At 49.2% G+C, this 23,068-nt stretch overlaps 1 protein-coding gene across 1 annotated transcript; it reads right to left on the reverse strand.

Annotated features, from left to right (window-relative positions):
• Positions 1-821: 821 nt before the first annotated feature.
• LOC140904904 (cytochrome P450 2D14) lies at positions 822-21,322 on the reverse strand. Its single transcript, XM_073327259.2, has 9 exons — positions 20,935-21,322; positions 16,714-16,885; positions 15,317-15,469; positions 14,119-14,279; positions 13,810-13,983; positions 8,752-8,893; positions 7,551-7,738; positions 6,362-6,503; positions 822-2,878 (listed from the first exon to the last, which is right to left on the reverse strand). Exons 1-9 carry the CDS (start codon positions 21,145-21,147, stop codon positions 2,700-2,702), a joined length of 1,524 nt encoding a protein of 507 aa, XP_073183360.1. The 5' UTR covers positions 21,148-21,322; the 3' UTR covers positions 822-2,699.
• Positions 21,323-23,068: the final 1,746 nt, after the last annotated feature.

Consider the following 23,068-nt stretch of genomic DNA (forward strand, 5'->3'; position numbering starts at 1 on the left):
GAACGGGGTCCTGACGATATGTACCCAGAACCACCCGCGACAATGTTTTAGCCCCATCAGGCATTGGGATATCAACCCAGAATTCCAATGGGCAGCGGAGACTGCGGGAACTGTGGGATAGCTACCCACAGTGCAACGCTCCGGAAGTCGACGCTTGCCTCGGTACTGTGGAAGCGCTCCGCCGAGTTAATGCACTTAATGCACTTAGAGCATTTTCTGTGGGGACACACACACTCGAATATATAAAACCGATTTCAAAAAAACCGACTTCTATAAATTCGACCTAATTTCGTAGTGTAGACATACCCTAAGAGACAGTCCTGGCCCTGAAGAGCTCAGATTCTGAACAGACAAGACAGACACAGTGGGACAAAGGAAATATTATCATCATCTCCATGTTACAGTTTAACAGTGGTCTGTCCCATTTCGCCGGGCTGTGTGGCTGGGCAGTCTGTGGGTGGACAGGTGGCTTGGCTGAAGTGCTGATGTGCGCTGGCTAGTCTCTGCTTCCGACAGCCTAAACAGGGCTATGGGAAACTAAGTGTAAGTTAGCTGCTTTCCTTTGGGAACAAGAGGCTTTTAGGTTAAAAATAATTGTTGGGTCTGAACGACTCATAATCCAGCCAAGCAGCGAATGTGATCTACTCCCTACCTTCCATCACAATTCACTCTGCAATTCCCCAGCAACATAACCGCAATCTCATCCCTTGACTTCTAGTCACACAGCCCAAATCTCCTTCGCACAGTAACATAGAGCGTGGACTTGATATGAAGCACCAGAGGCAAACAATTTTCAAGAACGAAAGAGACAGGAAGTAATAAACATTAAAGAATCCTCTTTTTATTAACGTAATTTTACTATTTTGTATACAACACTCAAATTATAATAATCCTTTGCAAGGGCAAATTACAGGCTTATCATGGAAAAAACACAATATTTTGAGGCAAATTAGTGGCAATTCCTCCCATAGTCGCTTTACTCTAACAGAAGAGGTTTCTATTCCAAAGAAACTGTGTTAACCCTTTTCCGGGCTGAAAGTGAAAGGAACGTGTACAATGGAAGAAGGAAGGTGTCATGTACAGGCATAGCGTAATATCCCTTTAAATAGTTTGTGAGCCTTATTGTTCCAGTCCCCATGTGCAGGTTTTTTAGAAGTTGCCAGAACCCAACCAGAGCAGCAGTGTGTAGGTGGAGGAATGCCTGGCTTGTTGCATATTTCCAATAAACACGTGTTTGGACCCCACTGTACACATGTGGTTCCTTCATATTACGTTTGTGCAAAACGAAAAAGATAAGATCAAAACTGGAATTATACCAGGCAAACTTTTTGGCCCGAGGGCCACATCTGGGAATAGACATTGTATGGTGAGCCATGAATGCTTACAAAATTGGGGCTGGCGTGCAGGAGGGGGTGCAGGCTCTGGGGTAGGGCTGGGGATGAGGAGTTTGGGGTGCAGGAGGGTGCTCAAGGCTAGGATCGGGGGGTTTCGGGAGTGGGAGGGGGATCAGGACGGGGGCAGGGGGTTGGGGCGTGGGGAGAGGTTCAGGGGGCGCAGGCTCCGAGCGGCGCTTAGCTCAAGCAGTTCTCGGAAGCAGCGGCATGTCCTTTCTCCGGCTCCTATGCCAAGATATGGCCAGATGGCTCTGCACGCTGCCCCATCCGCAGGCACTGCCCCTGCAGCTCCCATTGGAGTGTGTAGGAGCCGGAGAGGGGCCATGGCGTGGCTTCCTGGAGCCGCATGGTGTGGCCCCCGACCCAATGCCCCGGACAGAGTGGGGCTGTGCTGCAGCCCCAGAGCCAGCGCCCCGGCTGGAGTGCCGGAGCAGAGTCAGCTTAAAATGGCTCGTGGGTCGGATCCGGCCCGTGGGCTGTACTTTGTCCACCCCTGAATTACACTAAACTATAAAGTACATATTGGGCCAGATCCTCAGCTGGCACAAATAGGCATAGCTCCATTGAAGTCACTTTACATCAGTGGAAGAAGTGATCCATTTTTGTTTATCAAATCTCCTGAAGTAATGCAGGTAAATCTCTGTCAATAGCACTGTCTGCAGCTTGTACAAGCAAATGCAAAGCATACTTCAAAATCTCTTCTCAGAGGAGGCATTGGCCCGGCCCTGAAGGGAATACCCAGGAAAAGTGCTAGAAAACCAAACCACACCCTGCTGGCTCAGAGCACTGAGCTTCCCATTTGAACAGCTGCACTAAGCTCATTGTGTGTTGCGGTGACAAGTCTGCCAGGCTCTTGATATCCATGTGTAATGATGCTATCTTTAGCATTCTATTACACATTTGCGTTGTGTACTGATACGTGACAGGGATCTACACAGTGCTGATGGGTAAACAGCCAATAATGCTGATACCATCTCTTCAGGTGATCTCAAGGAGACTCTGTTAAAGAATAAAGCAGACACAACACTAAGGCCAGGTCTACACGACAGGCTTATATCGGTATAATTACATCGCTCAGGGGTGTGAAAACTCCACACCCCTGAGCGACATAGTTATCCCAGCCTAACCTCTGGGTAGACAGCGCTGTGTCATCAAAACTTCTCCCATCGACACAGCTAACGCCTCTCAGGGAGGTGGCTTAACTGCGCCGACGGGAGAAGCTGCCCCGTTGGAGTAGGAGCATCTTTCAGCTGAGCACTACAGCGGTCCTAAAATATATGAGGGGAACTTGGCAGAAAACAGCACTTATCTTGGGACAGCCTGGATCTGGTAGGGGTGGGGGGCGAGTGTCGTGGCAAAGCGTCCATCCTCTCGAGGCCTGGCCTGGCCCTCAGGGAGACGGATGGTGAAGTGCTGCAGGAGGCTGGTGAAGAAGAGGAAAAGCTCCATCCTGGCCAGTTGTTCCCCCAGGCAAACACGGCGACCTGCAAGCGTGGGAGTGAGAAAAGAGGGGAGGAGGAGGATACAACATCACATGTAAATGACTAGTCACTGAAGGAGTTGCGCACCCACAGGTTGGAGTGAACAGAGAATCTGCCTCCATATGCAGCAGATGCTGAGTCTCCCTATTCCCAGACCCTGTGTGAATAGGAACAACTAGGAAATACTTCTCCAGGCTGACCAATGCTCTGTTTAATCCGATTCCCTGTCTCTGATGGTGGCCAGGACGAGAAGCTTCAGTGGAAACCATAAAACAAAGGACTCTGTCAGTTGATTTGGAGAGGGGAATTACTGCCTAGTTAGCATGACTCAAAAGGGTCAGAGACACTCTAATGCACAGGGCTAAATCTGCAGCTGGTTAAATTGACACAACTCCATCGATGTAAAAGGAGTTGTGGTAATTTACACCAGTTGACGATCTGTCCCATATGCTGTTCGTGGAATTCTTGCCTTCTAGAATCTAAATGGGCAAATAAATGCCTTTTGGATAGAGAAATCTGAGGTGGAACAACATGCCCATGCCACAAGGCAGGAGATTCTGGTTCAAGTGCGATCTGGGGACATTGGTTTCCTGGACTCGAGGCAAATACAAGTGGTGCATTTTCACCAGTGACCGACATTTCTCCACACCAGTCATGATTTTATAGACCTCAATCATATCACCCCTTACTCTTCTCTTTTCCAAGCTGAAAAGTCCCAGCCTTATTAATCTCTCCTCATATGGAAGCCGTTCCATACCCCTCATCATTTTTGTTGATCTTTTCCAATTCCAATATCGCTTTTTTGAGATGGGGCGACCACATCTGCACGCAGTGATCAAGATATGGGCATACCATGGATTTATATAGAGGCAATATGATATTTTCTGTCTTGTTATCTCTCTCTTTCTTAAGGATTCCCAACATTGTTTGCTTTTTCTGACTGCCACTGCACACTGCGTGGATGTTTTCAGAGAACTATCCACAATGACTCCAAGATCTTTCTTGAGTGGTAACAACTAATTTAGACCCCATCATTTTACATGGATAGTTGGGATTATGTTTTCCAGTGTGCATTACTTTGCATTTATCAACATTGAATTTAATCTGCCATTTTGTTGCCCAGTCACCCAGTTCTGACAGATCCTTTTGTAGCTCTGCACAGTCTGCCTGGAACTTAACTCTCTTGGGTACTTCCGTATCATCTGCAAATTTTGCCACCTCACAGTTTACTCCCTTTTCCAGACCATTTATGAATATGGTGAATAGGACTCGTCCCCAAACGGACCTCTGGGGGGCACCACTATTTACCTCTCTCCATTCTGAAAACTGACCATTTATTCCTACCCTTTGTTTCCTATCTTTTAACCAGTTACTAATCCATGAGAGCACCATCCCTCTGATCCCATGACAGCCTTTGGTGAGGGACCTTGTCCACGTGCTTGTTGACCCCCTCAAAGACTTCTAGTAGTTTGGGGAGGTGTGACTTCCCTTTACAAAAACCATGTTGACTCTTCCCCAACAAATTATCTTCGTTTATGTGTCTGACAATTTTATTCTTTACTGTAGTTTCAAGTAGCCATTCAGCCGTTGGAAAGGGGCAACACTATTATCTAGTATGGCTGTTGAGCAAATAGGAAAGGCAGAGATGTTGTGCTTTGTGCTGCTAAGGTACAAATACTGAGCTAGCTAACAAAAGTCCATTCCTGAATTCTGTGAGGCTCTAGACCAGCAGGTCCCAATTTTTTTTCCGGAGTGACCCCATTTTAATGAAGTATTTCTGTCCGGAATCCCAGACTACATGGAGGAGCCAAATGGTGTCCTCTGCACAGCACAATCTCAGACACACCGTAAGTGTGAGCTCACCCCTTGTGGAGAACGCCATTTTGCTCTACAAAATGGTGTCCCCCACCTGGTGTGACCTCCTACGTACGGTGCATGCGAGGTCATGCTGTACAGAGCAAAATGGCATCCTCTGCACACAAAGGATTGCCACGATCCCATGTGCTGATGGCACGGCCCCATTTGGGGTTGTGAGCTGCGCTTTGGGAACCGCTGCTCCAGAGAGAGTGAAAGGCAGGCACTGACAAAGGGTGCAAGGGAAACTCTGATTGCACTGCAGTTTGGCACAAATGGAAGTTGGCTGCTCAATTACCTGTTTACAGGCTAAAATAAAATCATAAAATGAAAAACAAAAGTGGCTTTTAACCAAGGATACGTCCACACTTTGGTAGGTGTAAGCTCCAGCTCAAGGAGACGTGCCTCCATTAACTCTGAGCTAGCTAGTGTGCTAAAAAGAGAAGTGTAGCCATGGGGATACAAGCAGTGGGAGGGGCTAGCCACCTGAGCAGGTACCTACCATCTTCGACGGGATCATCCTCATTGCGGCCAGCCCCGCCCATTGCTCACGCTGCAGTGGCTACGCTCCTACATGCTATCACCGAGTTAGCGTGGGTATGTGTCCCCAACCTGGAACATACACCCCCAGTCTGAAGTGTAGATGTACCCGCTGAGCCAATACCAGAGTATCCTGGAAATGCGTTAGAAGCTGCCTAACTAAGTTTGTGTCACATTTTTTTCTTTGATGGGACCTCAACCCCTCTCTGCCACTGAAACGGTTGGCTGCATTGAAACAAACCTAGAGAGCACCAACCAGTCACTGGGAAAGGTTCTGTGGAAAAGCTATAATCCTGCTCAGTGCATAGACCCTCCTGTCGAAGTCCTCATGGTTCACACTGCTGGGACTCCTGGGCTGCACTCGTACAAGCCTGGCAGAGGCAGTGACCCACTGGTTCAGGCTTCCCACTGCTGCTGATGTGGTGTCCAGAGGGGTTAGGACAGACCCTACAGACCCTCCACCAGCCACAGCTGGCCTCCTTTGGTGTGTATCCGAGAATCAGTATTTCCCTCTTCCCATCTCTCTGGTGAGTTGAGAGCATACGGGAAACTGGGAACATCCATCTCCCCTTTATCCCCGACTGATCCATGTTCCCCATTGCAGTGGTCCCAGAGCCTCCACTAACAAACGCCTTCCTTTGATCAGGGGGCCTTGCAACAGATAAAGAAGCATGTGGGACACAGCAATTTTGATCATGGTTTAACAGAAAGCCTTAACTACGACCTCATCCCTTTCCCAATAACACACACCTCACCTGCGTGCACATTGTTTCTAAACAGATTCCTGGGCTTGTAGTTAAGGTTTTCCGTTAGAGTGCAGAAGGGATTAATGTGTTGCATTCAGTATGTCCCTGTGTCTATTGGAGTATGAAGTAGTTTCTCTGGGGAGATGCAGCATGCTCATGAAGAACAGGCCCAGCTCAGCACAGACTGCACTGATCTTCCCCTTGAGGAAGCTGCTCTCATGATGAGAGGGACATCTTGCTTTAGAGGAGACTCATTTTCCCATAACTATAGTGGGTCACATCTCATGCATTATGCCTCATTTCCACAGGGACGGCCTCTGCCAGCTGCTCCTCCCCTTGGATTTACCTGCAGAGAAAGGCAGGAAGGCCTCTCGCTTCACAAACTGCCCATCTGCATCCAGGAAGTGCTCCGGGTAGAACTGGTGCGGCTTCTCCCAAACCGTTTCATCCTTCAGCACCGAGGTCAAGTTAGTGATGACTGTCGTCCCCTGATCCACCCCAGAGAAGGAACAGGGTACATAAGAATTGTCACACCAGAACAGGCCAGTCCCTCTGCATTCAATATCCCATCTCAAGCAGTGGCCATTGTAGGATGCTTCAGAGGAAGGCACAGAACCCAGCTCAGGTACCTCATTGTATAATCTTACAGCACAATGGAGTGGGACGCTTTCAAGGCCCCAGCCAGTGCACAGCATATGCTCTAAAGCCCTTGTCCATTGCATGCTAGCTAGACTAAGAGTATGCAAGGGGTGTTTTCATGGTCTAATGAGGTTCAGGAGATGAAAATTGCTTTTACTCCCCAGTTGCTTCAAATATTTTCTCAAGTTAATTTTAGCTCTGGTAAGAGTGTGCTGACTGAGAGACTCCAAACCGCAATTCTCATTGTCTTCACAGAAAAAGCGAGATCTTTCCCCTCTCACATGCCTCAGGCCTGAGCTAGAGGAGCTTCCTCTAGGGGCGAAAGTGGAATTGAGTATTGTGTGGCTTTGGTCTCTCCAATGAGACTCTCACCAAAGAAGGCAGTAATTGCCTGTCATTGTCTCTTGTCCATTTGGAACTGGACTGAGATGCACAGTGGCCTCTGAACACCCTTCAGATAATAGTGTGTTAGTTGCTACTGTGTTGGATTTGAACTGCTGACCTAACTGGTAGTTTCTATACAGTCAGTCAGCATTACCTTTCTCCACCTTCAAGCAGATGTACTGAATGTTAGAAGGTGCCCAAGGCAAAATTACAGTCTCCCCTGTAAGGATTGAAATCCTTAGTAGTGTCTTAACTCAATTCGTTGTTTTTTCAGATATCCAAAGACCTGTTCAAGATGGAGCTAACCACATAAACAAGGCTGTCTCTGAAGCCCAAGGCCTTTTAAAACTGCACATTTGATAACTCGCCAATGGTTGTGTGATTCAGGGCCTGGTGCTCCACCCCCCTCTGCATGGAACCTTGGGGAGATTCACATATGGAATGTCTGCAGCTGCAGGACATAAGTCTGCAAGGGGAGAGGAGGTCTGCATCCCCTGCCTGGCCATAGATACCTTTGGAATGAAGAAGCCTTGGAGCTCGGTGTCCCGGTATGTCATGTGAGGCAATCCAACAGGAGCGATATCCCCATAACGTTGAGTTTCATGGATCACAGCACTGGTATAAGGCATGTTCACTTGGTCCTCCATCTGGGGTGACCTGTCCCTGCCAATCACCTTATCAATTTCCTCATGGACTTTACCTGGAAAAAGACACTTTACATCCTCCTCAATGCAACATAATGATGTACATCAACACCATAAAAATGGGGAACCTACGCATTTACCCTTAGGCTTTAAACCCTGTGGGGCAGGAATGGTCTGTCTATTTGTACAGCGCTGGGTTTATATTCGGTGAGTTTGTTAGCCACCTTCCTACCAATCACTGAGCAGTTTACAAGCGAGTCATCTCTAGGAAGTGGGTGCTTTAAGTGTCTGGGGCACTTCTTCAGGGGTCAGGAAAGATAACCAGCAGTGAGGAGAGGCGGTGGACAAACCTCTGATTTCTCTCACCTTCACACAACCAGAAAGCCTCTTTGATACCCCAGAATGAAGTGCTCTGCTTCCCGACTACTAATTCCTGACCTCACAATCAGGTCTTATATGTTTGTTGAAAGCACCTGAAAGCAAGAGTGCAAGGGAGGCAGGGTTTACCTGGCTGAGGGCAAGGGGGCAGGGCAAGCCCCATAGACAGTAGGAAAGAGAGAAATGCGGAATTAGGAGCTGAAGGAGAGCACACTCATCTTCGGTTACTCAGCCCAACTTACATAGTCATCCTCTGTTCTATAGGCCAATAAGCTCATTGGTTGAGACATCCCACCTTATCCATACTCTATTTGACCCACTTGTGCCTCTGGCATTAGCACATTCAAGCAGGTTAGCATTTATCCCTGCAGAGACCCTAAGAGAAGGAAGAGTTACCAAGTAGCTACAAGGGTCTCAAAGTGCACTTGTCATGAAGAAAAGTGGTGAGTGCTCCCTCTGACACTGAAATCTTGAACAGAGGCTTGCTCTCTCCTTTCTCCCTTCCCACAGGTCTTTGCTCTCCCCCTCAGAGAGTGCTCCACTGGAATTATTCCCCAATCACTGCTGTGACTGCTGCTATGGCAGCTTCATACCCCCAGAACACAAAGGTGACAGCAGATGCTAAGAAGTTCTCTGTGGAAGATGCAGGGTTGGGAGAACCGGTCACATCTCCACCAGTCCCCTTGCTTACACTGGATGTCAGGGCGGAGAAGCATGAACAGCAATGCCCAGCGCAGGGTGGTGGAAGTGGTCTCAGTGCCAGCGGTAAACAAGTCAACTGTTACCATAGGAAGGTTGTTGTCATTGAAACTGCTCCCCGCATGCTCTTTAGCCTGAAGAGAGCAAAGGAGAGCAAGATTTGACCTAGATTTTTCTTGGGGAGAGAGGAGCAGAATTGTAGATAGTGGTAATTCATATTCTCAGACTGAAAGGTTGAATTGTTTGCAGAGTACAGCAAAACACGTACATATGACAACACATGCTGTAATGGCTCCTTGGTCACATACATTTCAAAGTAACAATTTGTCCCACACATCATAGACTTCATCAGGAATAAAGCTCGGGACCTTCTCCTCCAAAAACACAGGGTATGTCTACACAGGCAATATAAGCCCAGGGTTCGGGACACTTGACTCAGCTGACCCTGCGTTAGAGAACCATGGGCTTGAGCATCTACACCGGGGTAGTCAATAGGTGGACTGCAAGCCAAATCTGGACTGCTAGATGCTTTTGAACAGACCCTGAAATCTTTTTATATACTTATTATTATTGGTTTTTTTCCCTCTGCAGTCTGGATCTTGCCTATACCTTGACCAAGAAATGTGGACCTTGACAAAAATTTATTGACTACCCCTGCAGAAGTCTATGCTGATTATCAACCCTACGTTAAGAATTTTCGAGCCCAGGCGTGAACCTGGGGTTCTGGCATCCACACAGTAGCAGGCAGACCTGAGCCAAACCAACCATATCCCAGACTCCCTAGCACCCCCCCAGAGTGTGGCCGCTCTAGCCTTTGACTGTGGGGAAGCTTCATGCCCACCCTGCACGTTACAGGAAGCGTGACCAGCCTGCCAGCACTGCCTGCCGAGCAACATGGAAGAGGCCCCTTTTCAAGAACTTTTTTTGCTTGTGCTGTCACGCCTGGGTCAGGAATTGGGCAGAGTTTCCTTGAGGCGCTGGTGGACATTTCAGCAGCATTTTCTGACCCACCAAAGTCCAGGGGTGCCGAAACAATTTTTATAGTGGGAGTGCTGATGCTGGAAACCATGTATTTGGTCTGTGTTATTACTGCTTCAAGCCAGGGGGTGCGGCAGCACCCCCAGTTCCAGCACCACTGCCAAAGGCACCTGGAAGAGTTTACGAAGACGGAGGAGGAGTACCCAGGCACGGCAGACTCCCACTGGCTGATGCTGCTCAGTACACTCAGCATACATGCTGGAAACTCTGCCCACAGTCTCTTGCCACCAGAGTTAAAGGAGGGTCTCCAGTCAGTCTTAGACATTTGTGCCTCTGCAACCTCAAGAGGTCAGTGTGATCACTCTCACTTGATCAGGTCAGAAATTCCATGTAGTAATGAGCAGGGTGCAGCCAACATGCTAGCCAACCAATTAACATCAGGATTCCAAAAGTTCATATACGTACCTGGGAATAACAATCTGACAGGCCCTATTCCTGCCCTGGTAGCTTCTATGAGAACAGGACCTCAATGCTACCTACTGAACCAACAGTCTCCCCACCAAGTACTCTTCAGGGCCACCGTGCTTAGCGTACAAGATATGACAGGATCGCAGCACGAAGTAGTCCGGCTATCTTTTGTAATGCTGTGGATTTTATGTGTCTGTTTTCTAAGGGTTTCTTATCTCAATTTTTCTCAGACCAATTCTGTAAATTTGGACTTAGACTTCACATGGGCAATCACTAATATGCTATTTAAGAGCCAATTACAATGTAATTTGCTTTGTTTACGACTCAGAAGAAGAAGCTGACATTTAGAAATTTCACACAAAATGAAAGTTTTTTAAAAACGGTTTCAGGTTAATCAAAATTTAAAAAATACTATAAAAATAAAATATAAAAATAAAACAATAAAATAAAATAAAAGTGAAATGAAGTAATTTCTAAATGAAAAATTGAAATATGCTGTGACAAAGTTCCTCCTCTACCTTGGCGGGTCTTGCGCTTATTGGCAGATTTGCTCGCCTTGGAGCTTCACGGCAGCCCTCAGCTTGGCCGTTTTCGTGAACCCACAGTCCAGGTCAACTCCTCCTATGTCTGACCAGGAGTTGGGAGGTTTGAGGGGAACCTGGGCCCTCCCTCGACTCCGGGTTCCAGCCCAGGGCCCTGTGGAATGCAGCTGTCTAGAGTGCCTCCTGGAACAGCTGTGTGACAGCTACAACTCCCTGGGCTACTTCCCCATGACCTCCTCCCAACCCTTTCTTTATTCCCACCATAGGGCTTTCCTCCTGGTGTCTGATAATGCTTGTACTCCTCAGTCCTCCAACAGTCCACGTTGTCATACTCAGCTCCTAGTGCCTCTTGCTCCCAGCTCCTCACATGGGCACCACAAACTGAAATGAGCTCCTTTTTAAACCCAGGTGCCCTGATTAGCCTGCCTTAATTGATTCTAGCAGCTTCTTGATTGGCTGCAGGTGTTCTAATCAGCCTGTCTGTCTTAATTGTCTCCAGATGGTTCCTGATTGTTCTGGAACCTTCCCTGTTGGGAAACGGAACGTCTTTTGCTTGCTCCTCAGCTATCTGCTTTCTATTCTTTCCTAAAGCCCCCTGGCCTGGATTTTTCTTACTTTTTGAACCTGCCTTAGTTCCCCCCTCCGACTGGGCCAGACGCCTTTTTGTTTCGTTTCGTCTTTCTGCCATTTCTTTGCCGTTGCTGAGTGCTGGTTAGCTGCCAACTTTCACCAGCACCCCCCCACGCCTGTTCCCGGGCGCAGCTATTTGCCTCAGCTGAAACCCCCGGAGGAGGGGGGGAAGATTGCCAATCTGCTATCCGGAGCGGGGAGTGGAAGCCCCCAGACCCAGCTGTTTTGCTGTCAGCTTATTTCTGTAATTTTTCTCAGCCTGCTGGAAGCCTTGGAACACAGCCAACACAGCTGGAGAAGAAGATTTCAGAAGACAGGAGAAATAACCCAGGGAAGCTACAAATCATCGTGAAGGGAGCCATAAGACTGAGTAATTTTCTGAATTACACTCTTGTGGGGGGGAGTTTGACTGTGGTTTAATTGCATTTGTGGCGGCAGAGGGGGTGTGGCACGGAGCCCCCCCAATCCATCGGTGCCTGCCCCCCCCATACTACTACAACTGTCACGGCCCCCCCGCCATCCGTCCCTGCTGGCAACTTGCCATCTGCCTTCGGATCCAGCTGTTTGCTTTGAACTTTGCCTTTCGGACCGGACACAATAGCCGACCAAACGAGACTCTTTGGACAAACGTGCGTGGGTCCACACACACACACACACCCCCGGATTGTTTATTTTACAGCTTGCCCCCATCACCGGACCCCGGTTTTTGTTTTTCCCCCCTTCCAGTCCAACCTATTTGGCACCCCCCCGCACACCTGCAGCCCAGCAGGGAGGAGCGGTTAATCTGCTTCCCCCTCCCCCCTCCTCCTTCCGGCGTCTCCCCGTCTCTCCCTGCTCACAATGGCAGGGAATGAGAGGGGTGAGGCCCCTCTAACAAAATTAGCTGTCCCTCCCCCACCTCCCCCCCCGCCCGACCCCCAAGGTCCCCCCCACCACTATTGTCAAAATACTTGCCCCCCCCCATTGGGGCACCGGCAGCAGGAGGCACCAGGGTGATTACTGCCGCTGCTGCGCCCACTGTCCCCCCAGATTCTAGGAACCACCCCCAGCTGGCCAGAAAGGTCAGGGCGGGAATAAAGGAAAGGGCCCCACTAAAACCACTAGGCCCTCCATGGCAGGGGCTGCCCCCACAGCTGTGGCCTCATCATCAACCGTGGCGCCCCTCCCTGCATTTCCCTCCACCAGCTCCGTGAATGTTCCTCCCCCGGCCCCCAGGACGTATGCCCGGGTGGTGACGGGCTCCCCCCTGCCTGCCACCTCGTCATCTCCCTCGTCACCCCCTGTCTCCGCTACCATCACCAGCGGCCGGGGCCCTTTCCCCACCTTGACCAGGAGGCACGGTGTCCGTTGCCTCTCGGTGCCCGCCTCGCCCCACGTGGAGACATACGTGCAGGCGTTGGCGAAGGTGGTAGGACCCACAGCTATTGTGGCGGCCTCCAAGATGTATGGGAAGGTCGGGTTTTTTTTAGCTTCGGAGGCTGCCGCCCAAGAAGCGGTGGAGAGGGACCTGGCGGTGGGGGGGGTGTTTGTCCCCCTAGAGCCGCTAGAAGACCTGGGCGTTCGCCTCGTCCTCACCTCCGTTCCTCCCTTTTTACCCAATGTTGCCCTGTTACCCGCTCTCTCCACTCTGGGGAAACTTGTCTCTGTCATCAGCCCTCTCCCGTTGGGCTGCAAGGACCCCACCCTCCGTCACGTCCTTTCGTTCCGCCGGCAAGTGCAGCTTCTACCGCCGGCGGGGGCGCGTGACGGAGAGGCGCTCGAGGGGTCCTTCCTAGTCCCCTACCAGGGAGCCCGCTATCGGGTCTTTTACTCCACCCGAGAGGCCCGGTGCTACCTCTGCCGCTCAGCGGGGCATGTCCGCAGAGACTGCCCTATGGCCCGGGGGGGAGGGGCACCCGAAACCCCCGAGACTCGGCAGGACATCGGCCCCGTCGTTGCCGACGCCCCTCGCTGCCCGGCACCTAAAACCAACCCTCCTCCTACTCGACCCTTCGCTGCTCCCGTCCGGGCCCAAGAGATACCTTCCCTACAATGCCCGGGCGAGCAAGAGAGTCCCAGCCTTGCTATTACCAATCCAGCAGAGCCTATGGAGGAGGGTGTGGCAAGGATAGTACCAGGTATAGGAGAGGGCCCGCCCCAAGGAGAACCCCCCGCCCCTCATGCTGCCTCACCGCTACCCCCCCGAACCTCTGAACCATCGCCTCCGCCCCCTGACACGACCCCTGCTAACCAACCCCCAGACGACGCTATGGAGGGCTGGACCCTAGTCCAGGGGAAGCGAGGCAAGCGGAAGCTGCATCCATCCATTTCTTCAGTTCTTCATTTACCCCTGAATGCTTGTAAACTTGACAACAAGGGAAGCTAACGGAGTGTTCCCATCACTAATACATTCACAGAGCCAAAGAGATCTACACCTGCCCCTCTCCTCCTACCTTCTCTATCTCTTGTAGAAAAGCATCAGTGAAGTCTCTCTTTTGGGTAGGATTCCAGGTCATCCTGTGCTCCTTCAGAAGCTCATTTGTGAAGTCCAGGATCTCCTTTTGGGATCGGAAGATGCTCTGTGGCACTCCAGGGATGCGCAGCAGCCAAGGTACTACGACAAGGAGCTAAGATAACAGAGAGTGAGAGAGAGAGAGAGAGAACCACACTCTATGGCTCCCAGAAAAGAATCACTAAAATACAATCTTACTGATCAATCAAATGACAGCTTCTTACTGACCAAGTCATACATGCTGAGTTACCTGGGGCAGGAATCCAGCTTCTTCATTCAAGGCCTGATCAATCAAATGCAACAACCTCTGAAATTTCTTATTGTCATAGTCAAAGCGCTCACCATAGATGAGGGAGCAGATCACATTGCTAACTGCGTTGTTTATAAGAAAATGTGGATCAAAAGGATGACCTGAAAAACATACAGGACCAACCAAAGACATTAGGAGGCACAACATCATTGTAGCCTGCCCCTCACTGCATGGAACATACTGAGCAAGAACCGCTAACATTTCAAGACTTCTTATGGAACAACCAGTTGAAAGTCCATGCTCATGTAAGCTGGGGAAGTTAAAGATGTCTCACAGACTAACAGGGTTGGGCCTGCTCAATACTTGGAAGAGAGATCACCATGGAAAAAACTTAAGAATTGCAGATTTCTGCTGCGGATTCAGTCAGTGGTACTATCAGGATAAGCCCTGTCGCATTGTACGCTTACCATGTGTATTCTGCTTGGTAATTGTTAATAAATAGAGGTTATTACTGTGTAAGGCTCTTTCACTGGTAAAAGGTCTTGCAAACCCCCAAACGGTATGCCCTGAGCCCTAGGATTGGGGTAAGGGTGGGTGTCTAAATTAAGAGGGTTACGCCTTCAGCCTTAAGAACTGGGTCAAGTGGGTGCCCCCAGAATGTGCAAGTAACAGAGAATTGTGTGCAGGTAACAGTACTCATCTCCTTGCCTCGGGACTGAACCCGGGCCGCCTGTGTACAGACAGATGTTACTGTGCTGCTACAGACATTTTTAAGTTGAGGCATAAAAGTGACGTCCTTAAAGACGTCATGGCATGTTTTGGAAGCATCTTAGTGTTGACGCCTTCACCAGATTCCAGTTGAGGTAATTACATTCTACCAACCTAAAATTCCTCTTGCACATTCAATTGGAGGTGTCGGGGTTTTGTTGTTTTTTTTTACTTCCCATCACAAACTGTCATGTTAAAACAGCTGTCAGGTTCGACCCCACAGGTGGCTTCATGATAGTGCTGGATGAATGATCACTATGTGTCTGGTCTCCAAAGCACTTTAGTATCCTTCTGGCTATCAGGGATTATGTAGAAATGTGAGATACTGTGTTATTATTCCTTCCTTCATAATCAGTCATATTATCCTTTCATTTCCTTATCTATGGAAGTTACACGGCTCCTCTGCCCCATCTCCCTGGATGCCACAAACCTTTTTCAGAACTGATCGTAGAGCATAGAAATCCAGCTTCCTCGGTCACACGGTGCTCCAAGGATTTCTTTCCCATCCCAAAGTTCCTCAAGGTGGAGAGTGCAAATCTCCTTTGCTCCTTCCACGCATGACCATATCTTGCAAGCACCACCCCTGGAAAATATTAACAAACAAGAGACATAATAACCTCTGGGAAGCACCATACAAAATTCACTGGACAGCAACAAAATAGGGCTGGAGGGACTGGCTTCTGAGAAAGGATAAAAGGAACCAAGTATAGCTTGGCCAAAATGGCAACTAATGGGAGCTATTATTTCAGCTTTCATAGGTGTAGGTGGTTAGTGCAGAAGGAGAGGGATTATTCAGGGAGGTCCAAGGTATAGCTAGGAGTAAGGGGATGAAATTCAGGACCAGATCCGCAGCTCGTATAACCGGATGCAATCAATGGAGCTAAGCCATGCTATACCCTCAGGGTGTGAGGCTCACGCTGGATGTCAGAAAACATTTCCCAACGATTAGATCGACTAAACTACTCAATAGTCTCTCAAAGGAATTCATGGATTCCCCACCACAAGTCATTTAAAATTGGACTGGAGAAAGCACTGGAGAACATACTATAGGGCACATTCCTGCATTGGCCAGAGTATGGGCCAGGGTGAGCTGAGAACATAGGCGGTGTGTAACGGAGGCTGGAGGAGGCTAAGCCTCCCCAAACTTCTGCGAATAATCCCCACCATGGCCCCAGGCCAGCGGGAGGACTCAGAGCTCCTCCAGCCAGCCAGGGCTCGGGGTGGTTCAGGCCGGCGGTGGCTTGGCCAGGGCTTCTCCAGCTGCAGTAGAGAGCTCAGGGCAGGGAACTAGCCTCCCCAAATGGGGGGTTCACATACTGCCCATGGTTGAGAAGATGTGACTCTATAGATATTTGTCCAGCTCTAATCTTTCTAATGAAAGTGCTCTGGGATAACCCGAGAGGATTCCAGCCCAACAAGCCTCCCTTTTAGGTTGCTTTTCTTTCTACCCTCCCCCACTTTCATTCTTGGGTCCTGGAGGTTCCTTGGAAGGAGGTTATTTTTTTTACAAGCCGAGGAAGGTGCATACATATGGTGAGGGGTAGGACTCCGCCAGTTCTGACAGTGGCAGCCAATCGGTATTGATTGGCATGTACATCCCACTGAGCATTTCAGAACGGCCCTGTCTTAGTAGTTGTTGCAGCGCTGAAGTTGGGAAGGAGAGTCCCCAGTTCCATCTCGCCTGACTTCCTCCTCGTGAGAGGGAGCGTCAGGGGCAGACTCCAGCTCACTCGCTAAGTCCCCTTCAACCTCTCCAGGAGCTCAAATGATAAAGCCAGTCCCCCTGCAATGCTGCCAGAGAACTATGTTAGTTTCCAAGGTACTTGCCTTCAGAGTTCTCTCCATAACCCAAGTGTTCATATATAGGAAAGTATGGTCGGTCAGCAAAGTCCTCTGATTTCTGGACCAATGCTTCCTTTACTGCTTTGAATCCATTCACTACTATCAGATTAGTCCAGCAGTTCTGAAGACTAAAGACATTTCCATATTTTTTACTCAGCTGCCAAGAAAAGAAAAGGGGAAAATATCTCGTTGGAAGCCAGATGGGGTCTTTAACAACTACCAGAGGTCAGGACCTCTTTTGGTGTCTTCAAGGATAACAGACCCAAGCGTACATTGTTCCTGGTGTGGCAATGGTTTAACCACTGACACAGACAGCCTCCTACAACGCTTCCTGCAGCACATGGCTTTGCCTAGGCGATATCCCATTCAAGTACTCACCAGGCCCAACCTTGCTTCGGTTATAAAATCTGATATTACCACAGAGGGTACAGCAGTGCTGCCTACAGATACACACAAAATAAAAATTACTGACATAAGGGATTGGGGGTGGGGGAGGGCGTTTCCTGTGATGCTGGCAAACAAGGTGCCAGCACTTGCCCAGGCTGCAGGCACTAGCTAAGAACTAACAAACTCATAGCTGGAGACCAGACCAGGTCACCTGTATGTTACTTTGCTCAAAGTAGGTATTAGTCTTACAAGAATGTATTTCATGTTTAGGCTATGAAATGCTTGTGAGTTGCTGCAGGCTTTAATCTCACTTGCAATGTCGGTGTTCCACGCCACGAGAAAATCTGTACGTTTTGCTTTATAACTTTGCAAATGTCCGCTCTGCGCTTGTGAACCAGGCACAGGACTCCTCCCCCACCCCATCCAGAAGGACTATCAAAATCAGCTGGGTCAAGGAACATTGCAATACAAAGGACTGCTTAATGGCCCTATCCCCCCTTGGAAATGCTCTGTGCAAGGAAGCTTGTTCTGTGGACTTGGAAGCTGAATGAAGGAAATAAAACAAAGTCACAGGAAAATTTTCCATCTCTTTGGCTGTCTGAACTCTGACAGGGCTAGAGATCCCCAGGGCTGCCTGCTGGGTCTGCCCCGAAAGACACTTTGAATAGACACATCACTGCAACTTGGTCACTCTTAGGATTTAGATGGTAACTCATCTGTGAGTATATGTTTGCTTGCTTGAACCTGCAATTAACTTTGTAATTTCTTTTTCCTAGTTAACAAACCTTTAGATCATTTATTACAGGATTGGCTACAGGTGTTGTCTTTGGTGTAAGATCTAGGGTACCAACTGATCTGGCGTAAGTGACTGGTCTCTTGGGAGCGGGAATAAGCTGAATGTGGGGTGATTTTTTTTGGTGACCATTTATCAGTAAGTTCAGTTTGTCTGAGTGGCAAGATAGACTGGAGAGTCTAAGGGGACTTTCTGTGACTCCATGGTAAGACTGTTACAATGATCCAGGAGCAGGGGTGCCGGAACAGAGGGGGCCGGGGGCTCTCAACTGTGGCCAGGCTCCCTGGGTGGCTCTTACCACAGCCAGGCTTGGGCTTCCAGGCTGGCTGGGGGGTAGGGCCTCAGGGGAAAGAGAAGGAGCAGGGGGTGGGGCCACAGAGAGGGCAGAGCCTGGGGGGAAGAAGAGAGGAAAGATAGGGTCACAGAGGGGGCAGAGCCCCATGTTCTCCCACACACTTCTACCGAGGTTCCAGCACTCCTGTCCAGGAGGCAGAGGTGAAAGTAAGCCGGTCCGGCGTACCGGCAAGCGTCAGTACGCCGTGCCGGACCGGACTGGCTTCCCCGGCAGTGCTTTAAAGGGCCCGGTCCTCCGGCCACTGCGGGGAGCCCTGGACCCTTTTAAGCGCCACCGGAGCTCTGGCAGCGGGGCAGTGGGAGCACTCTCACTCATGAGCCACTCCCGAAAGCGTGACCGTTTCTTTGCCCCATCTCTTAACCTATGTGGGTGGTGCATTACCCCAAATACATTCGCCAGGAGATGGCTTATTGCCGCTATGAAATGTAATGTAACTATGATGGTATCCTAGCCAATGCTGTTCTGGGCATTACAGCAGATGGCAATGACACTCAGACAAAGGGAAATGTTAGGGCGTTGACTAGTGCCCTAATGCAGCTCTGATTCAACTATTTTGGTAGGGGAAGAAATCACATCCCTGACTGAAATCATAACTCGATACAAAAACTGTGTGTAGACCAGACGTGCCTAGAAAGGGGACGCATAAAAGTCCTGCCCTTTTTCCACACTCAAGGGAAACCTGAGGAGGGGGCACCTATGGAATTGCAGGTGTTCAGCTCGTGCCCAGCAACTTTCAGGTCTTCGACCAAAGCAAACCAGGTAAACTTCATTGAGAATGTCATGCTTCTAAGTTCTTGGCTGCAAATCTGAGTTTGTAATTACGAACCTTGATCCTTTCCCGCAGCCAACAATTGTGTGGTGCAACGCAGGAGAGGGTAGTACAAAGTTCTTTAAGATACCTCTGGACTCTCCTGGTCATGTGTGCCAGGCCAGTCCCGTTCCCCTGCAGTAATTTAGATTAGCCTGAAGGCCGTTCTAAATTGTGGCAGTTTTCGAGAACCATGAGAGGCAATTTCAGCAGCTGGGATTCTGCAGGGCACTGAAAACCGTGGCCCATGCCCCGGGCTACAGGAAAGCATCCCGTAGGAATTGCTTTTGGATTATCCCTCTGTCCTGGCTGAATGCGCTGTGGCTGGCTAGACTAGCTTTGAGGCTACTTTGCACCACTCCGCCAGCACAGAGTGTGCCTGATGTGAGCGAGGACCAGGGCCACTGCACCCTGGTGACAGACAGGCATTGCAGAGCACAAAGCAGAACAGTTTAAAACAATCATCAAATAGTTTAGGCTCAAAATTTAACCTATTTTCAGCTTTTTGTGGGATTTCTTGAGGATTGTCCACTCATACAAGAGAAAATGCCTTTCTGGGCCAAGAATTTAGGGAGAGAAAAACCACAAGTACTTGTTTTTTGTGTACATGAAAAACACAAAGCACAACATATTGTGTTCCTGCTTTTCTACAGTAACTTTCCTCAAAGCCACATGGGCATCAGCCAACGAGATTAGGGAGCTGGATGGGTTGATTCATGAGGAAAGATAAATTGAGGTAAATATATAGACTGGTCAAATATCTAAGGAAGGGGACTATGATTGATGCCTGCAAGTATCTGAAAGGTGCAAATGGAAAGGACAGAGGGAAATTGTTTAAGGTTGGTTGAAGGAGTAATGGAATGAGACTAAATAATGGAAAATTGACTCTGGACAGCAAGAAACACAACCTCAGCGAGAGGTGTATTAGACTGGGGAAGTGTCCTAGCAGAAGTGATGAAAGCCTCATTGCTGGTTATTAAAAAGGGATAAAGCCCTCAGGGGCACACCACCAGAAGGGAGAGGGGTGGATAAGAATAGGCCATTTCTACCTTTAATTTCTAAGATTCTGTAAGTAAAAGGACAGAAAAGGGAATAATACGTTGTTAGTAAAAATGTGGAGTTAAAACAGCTGCAGGTCAAAAGTGTTGTTGCTAGCATTGTCATAATCCGATTTGATCTGGAAACTCAAATGCTCTTTCTACCGCATGGTGAAAACAAGACCCGGTTTCCACGCTCAGACGCTCAATCATCTCTGGTGACTTACAAGGAAGCGGTCGTCCCTGCCTCCACGTCCCCAAAGCAGAGAAACTTTGGAATGAACGGAGGGAGCTGAGCAGAGACAAATGCATTTTCATATACGATAAATCTTTCGCTAGCCCTTTTCATCCCAGAGGATACGGATGGTACATAAAGGGACCACTTCACCCACCACTGAGTGCACCCACCTCTGAGGGGGAATGCAGCAGCTGTTTAACAGTGCTAATATTGCGTAACAGCCCAGCACGCTACAATGTCTCCAACTGAAATTACAGGGAGAAGGTAAAGAGTCGGGTGGGGGGGGGTGTCCCGGGGGGGGGGGTGCGCAGTGGGGGTCACACTCCTCCAGCGCTATCACAACCTTTGCAGAGAACTGGGCTGGACTCCGGAGTGGAATGCTGCCCTCTGGGGTCCGGAGCCAGAGCAAGGCCGAAGCAGAGAAGCAGAGAGCCTTAGGGCCCCCCCGCCCCGAGGGGCACTGCCGGCTCCTGCCTTGGAAAAGCCCCGGGCCGGTCAAATAACCCGTCCAGCCCGCACCAGCTGCATTAACGAACCACCAGCCCCGCTCCCCAGCACGCTGGGCTCTCCAGCCCCTCTGGCACTGACCTGGGTAAAGGAGACGTGCGGGTTGTGGAAGTCGATCTGCAGCATGGTCCCAAGGAAGGGCAGAGAGCTCGGCCCTGGTGGGTAGCGACTCCAGCGCTTCCTGCGCTTCAGGAAATCAAACAGCAGAGCGAAGACTGTGAGGGCTATGCCCAGGGCTGGGAGGTTGTTCCCGCAGGATCGAAGCTGGGACCAGAGCCACAGGAGCAGCTCCATGATCTCTCTTTGCTCTCCTTCCCGTGCCTTCACCTCTCCCCCGGGCCTCTTTTTCCTGCTCCTGTTCTCTCACTCTTTGCTGTTTCTGCCTCCCTAGTTTCCTCCGCCCATTCCCCTTCTCTCGCTCTCGGTTTATTGCTCAGACACCCGCCCCTCTCTTGCTACTGTCACAGCTTGGAGCTGCCTGGCCAGAATTGCTCTGTAGCCCCTCCTCTGCCCAGACCATACAAACTGCAGGGGAGTGGTCGTGAAGGGTGGCCCAACCTCTGTAAAAGGGAAAGGGCATAGCTCTATTTCCAGCATCTGCAGTGTGTAACATGAGGGAGAGAGGAGCCCCTGGAGCCTGTGGGAGCTGTCAGGCTGGGTCCACATGCAAGGATGAGTCTCTCCTAGGGCTCGAATTGCCCCTTGTATTCAGAAGTAGCAATCCTTACCTAGCGTGACCAGATGTCCCCATTTTATAGGAAGAAGAACGAGGAGGACTTGTGGCACCTTAGAGACTAACAAATTTATTAGAGCATAAGCTTTCCTGAGCTACAGCTCACTTCATCGGATGCAGAGAATGAAACATATAGTAAGATATAGATCTAGGTATATATACATACAGATAAGTTGGAAGTTACCTTACAAAACTGTGAGAGGCTAATTAGTTCAGATGAACTTGTGGAGTGATAATCAAGATGGCCCATTTAGACAGTTGACAAGAAGATGTGAAGATACTTAACTTAAGGAAATAGATTCAACATGTGTAATGAGCCAGCCATTCCCAGTCTCTATTCAAAGCCAAGTTAATGGTACCTAGTTTGCATATTAATTCAAGCTCAGCAGTTTCTCCTTGGAGTCTGTTTTTGAAGCTTTTCTGTTGCAAAATTACCTTAAATCTTTTACTGAATGGCCACAGAGGTTGAAGTGTGCTCCTACTGGTTTTTGAATGTTATGATTCCTGATGTCAGATTTGTGTCCATTTATTCTTTTGCATAGAGACTGTCCGGTTTGGCCAATGTAAATGGCAGAGGGGCATTGCTGGCACATGATGGCATATATCACATTGGTAGATGTGCAGGTGAACGAGCCCCTGATGGCATGGCTAATGTGATTAGGTCCTATGACGGTGTCACTTGAATAAATATGTGGACATATATATTTTCCACTGAATGCATCCGATAAAGCGAGCTGTAGCTCACAAAAGCTTATGCTCAAATAAATGTGTTAGTCTCTAATGTGCCACAAGTCCTCCTTTTCTTTTTGCAGATACAGACTAACACGGCTGCTACTCTGAACCCTATGTGGACAGAGTTGGCATCGGGCTTTGTTGCAAGGATAGGTTCCTGGGTTAGTGTTTTTGTTGTGTGGTTGCTGGTGAGTATTTGCTTCAGGTTGGGGGGGCTGTCTGTAAGCGAGGACTGGCCTGTCTCCCAAGATCTGTGAGAGTGCGGGATCATTTTTCAGGATAGGTTGTAGATCTTTGATGATGCGTTGGAGAGGTTTTAGTTGGGGGCTGAAGGTGACGGCTAGTGGCGTTCTGTTATTTTCTTTGTTGGGCCTGTCCTGTAGTAGGTGACTTCTGGGTACTCTTCTGGCTCTGTCAATCTGTTTCTTCACTTCAGCAGGTGTGTATGTATATATATATGTCTTACTATATGTTCCATTCTATGCATCCGATGAAGTGGGCTGTAGCTCACGAAAGCTTATGCTCTAATAGATTTGTTAGTCTCTAAGGTGCCACAAGTACTCCTGTTCTTTTTGTGGATAGAGACTAACACGGCTCTGAAACCTACCATTTTATAGGGACAGTCCCACTATTCAGGACGTTTTCTTATTATATAGGCGCCTATTACTGTCCCCTCTCCCCATCTGGATATTTCACACTTGCTATCTGGTCACCTTACCATCAGGGTTTCTCCTCACTTGGTTGGTTAGT

The sequence above is a fragment of the Lepidochelys kempii genome, chromosome 1, assembly GCF_965140285.1.
Source record: "Lepidochelys kempii isolate rLepKem1 chromosome 1, rLepKem1.hap1, whole genome shotgun sequence".
Taxonomy (NCBI): Eukaryota; Metazoa; Chordata; order Testudines; family Cheloniidae; genus Lepidochelys; species Lepidochelys kempii.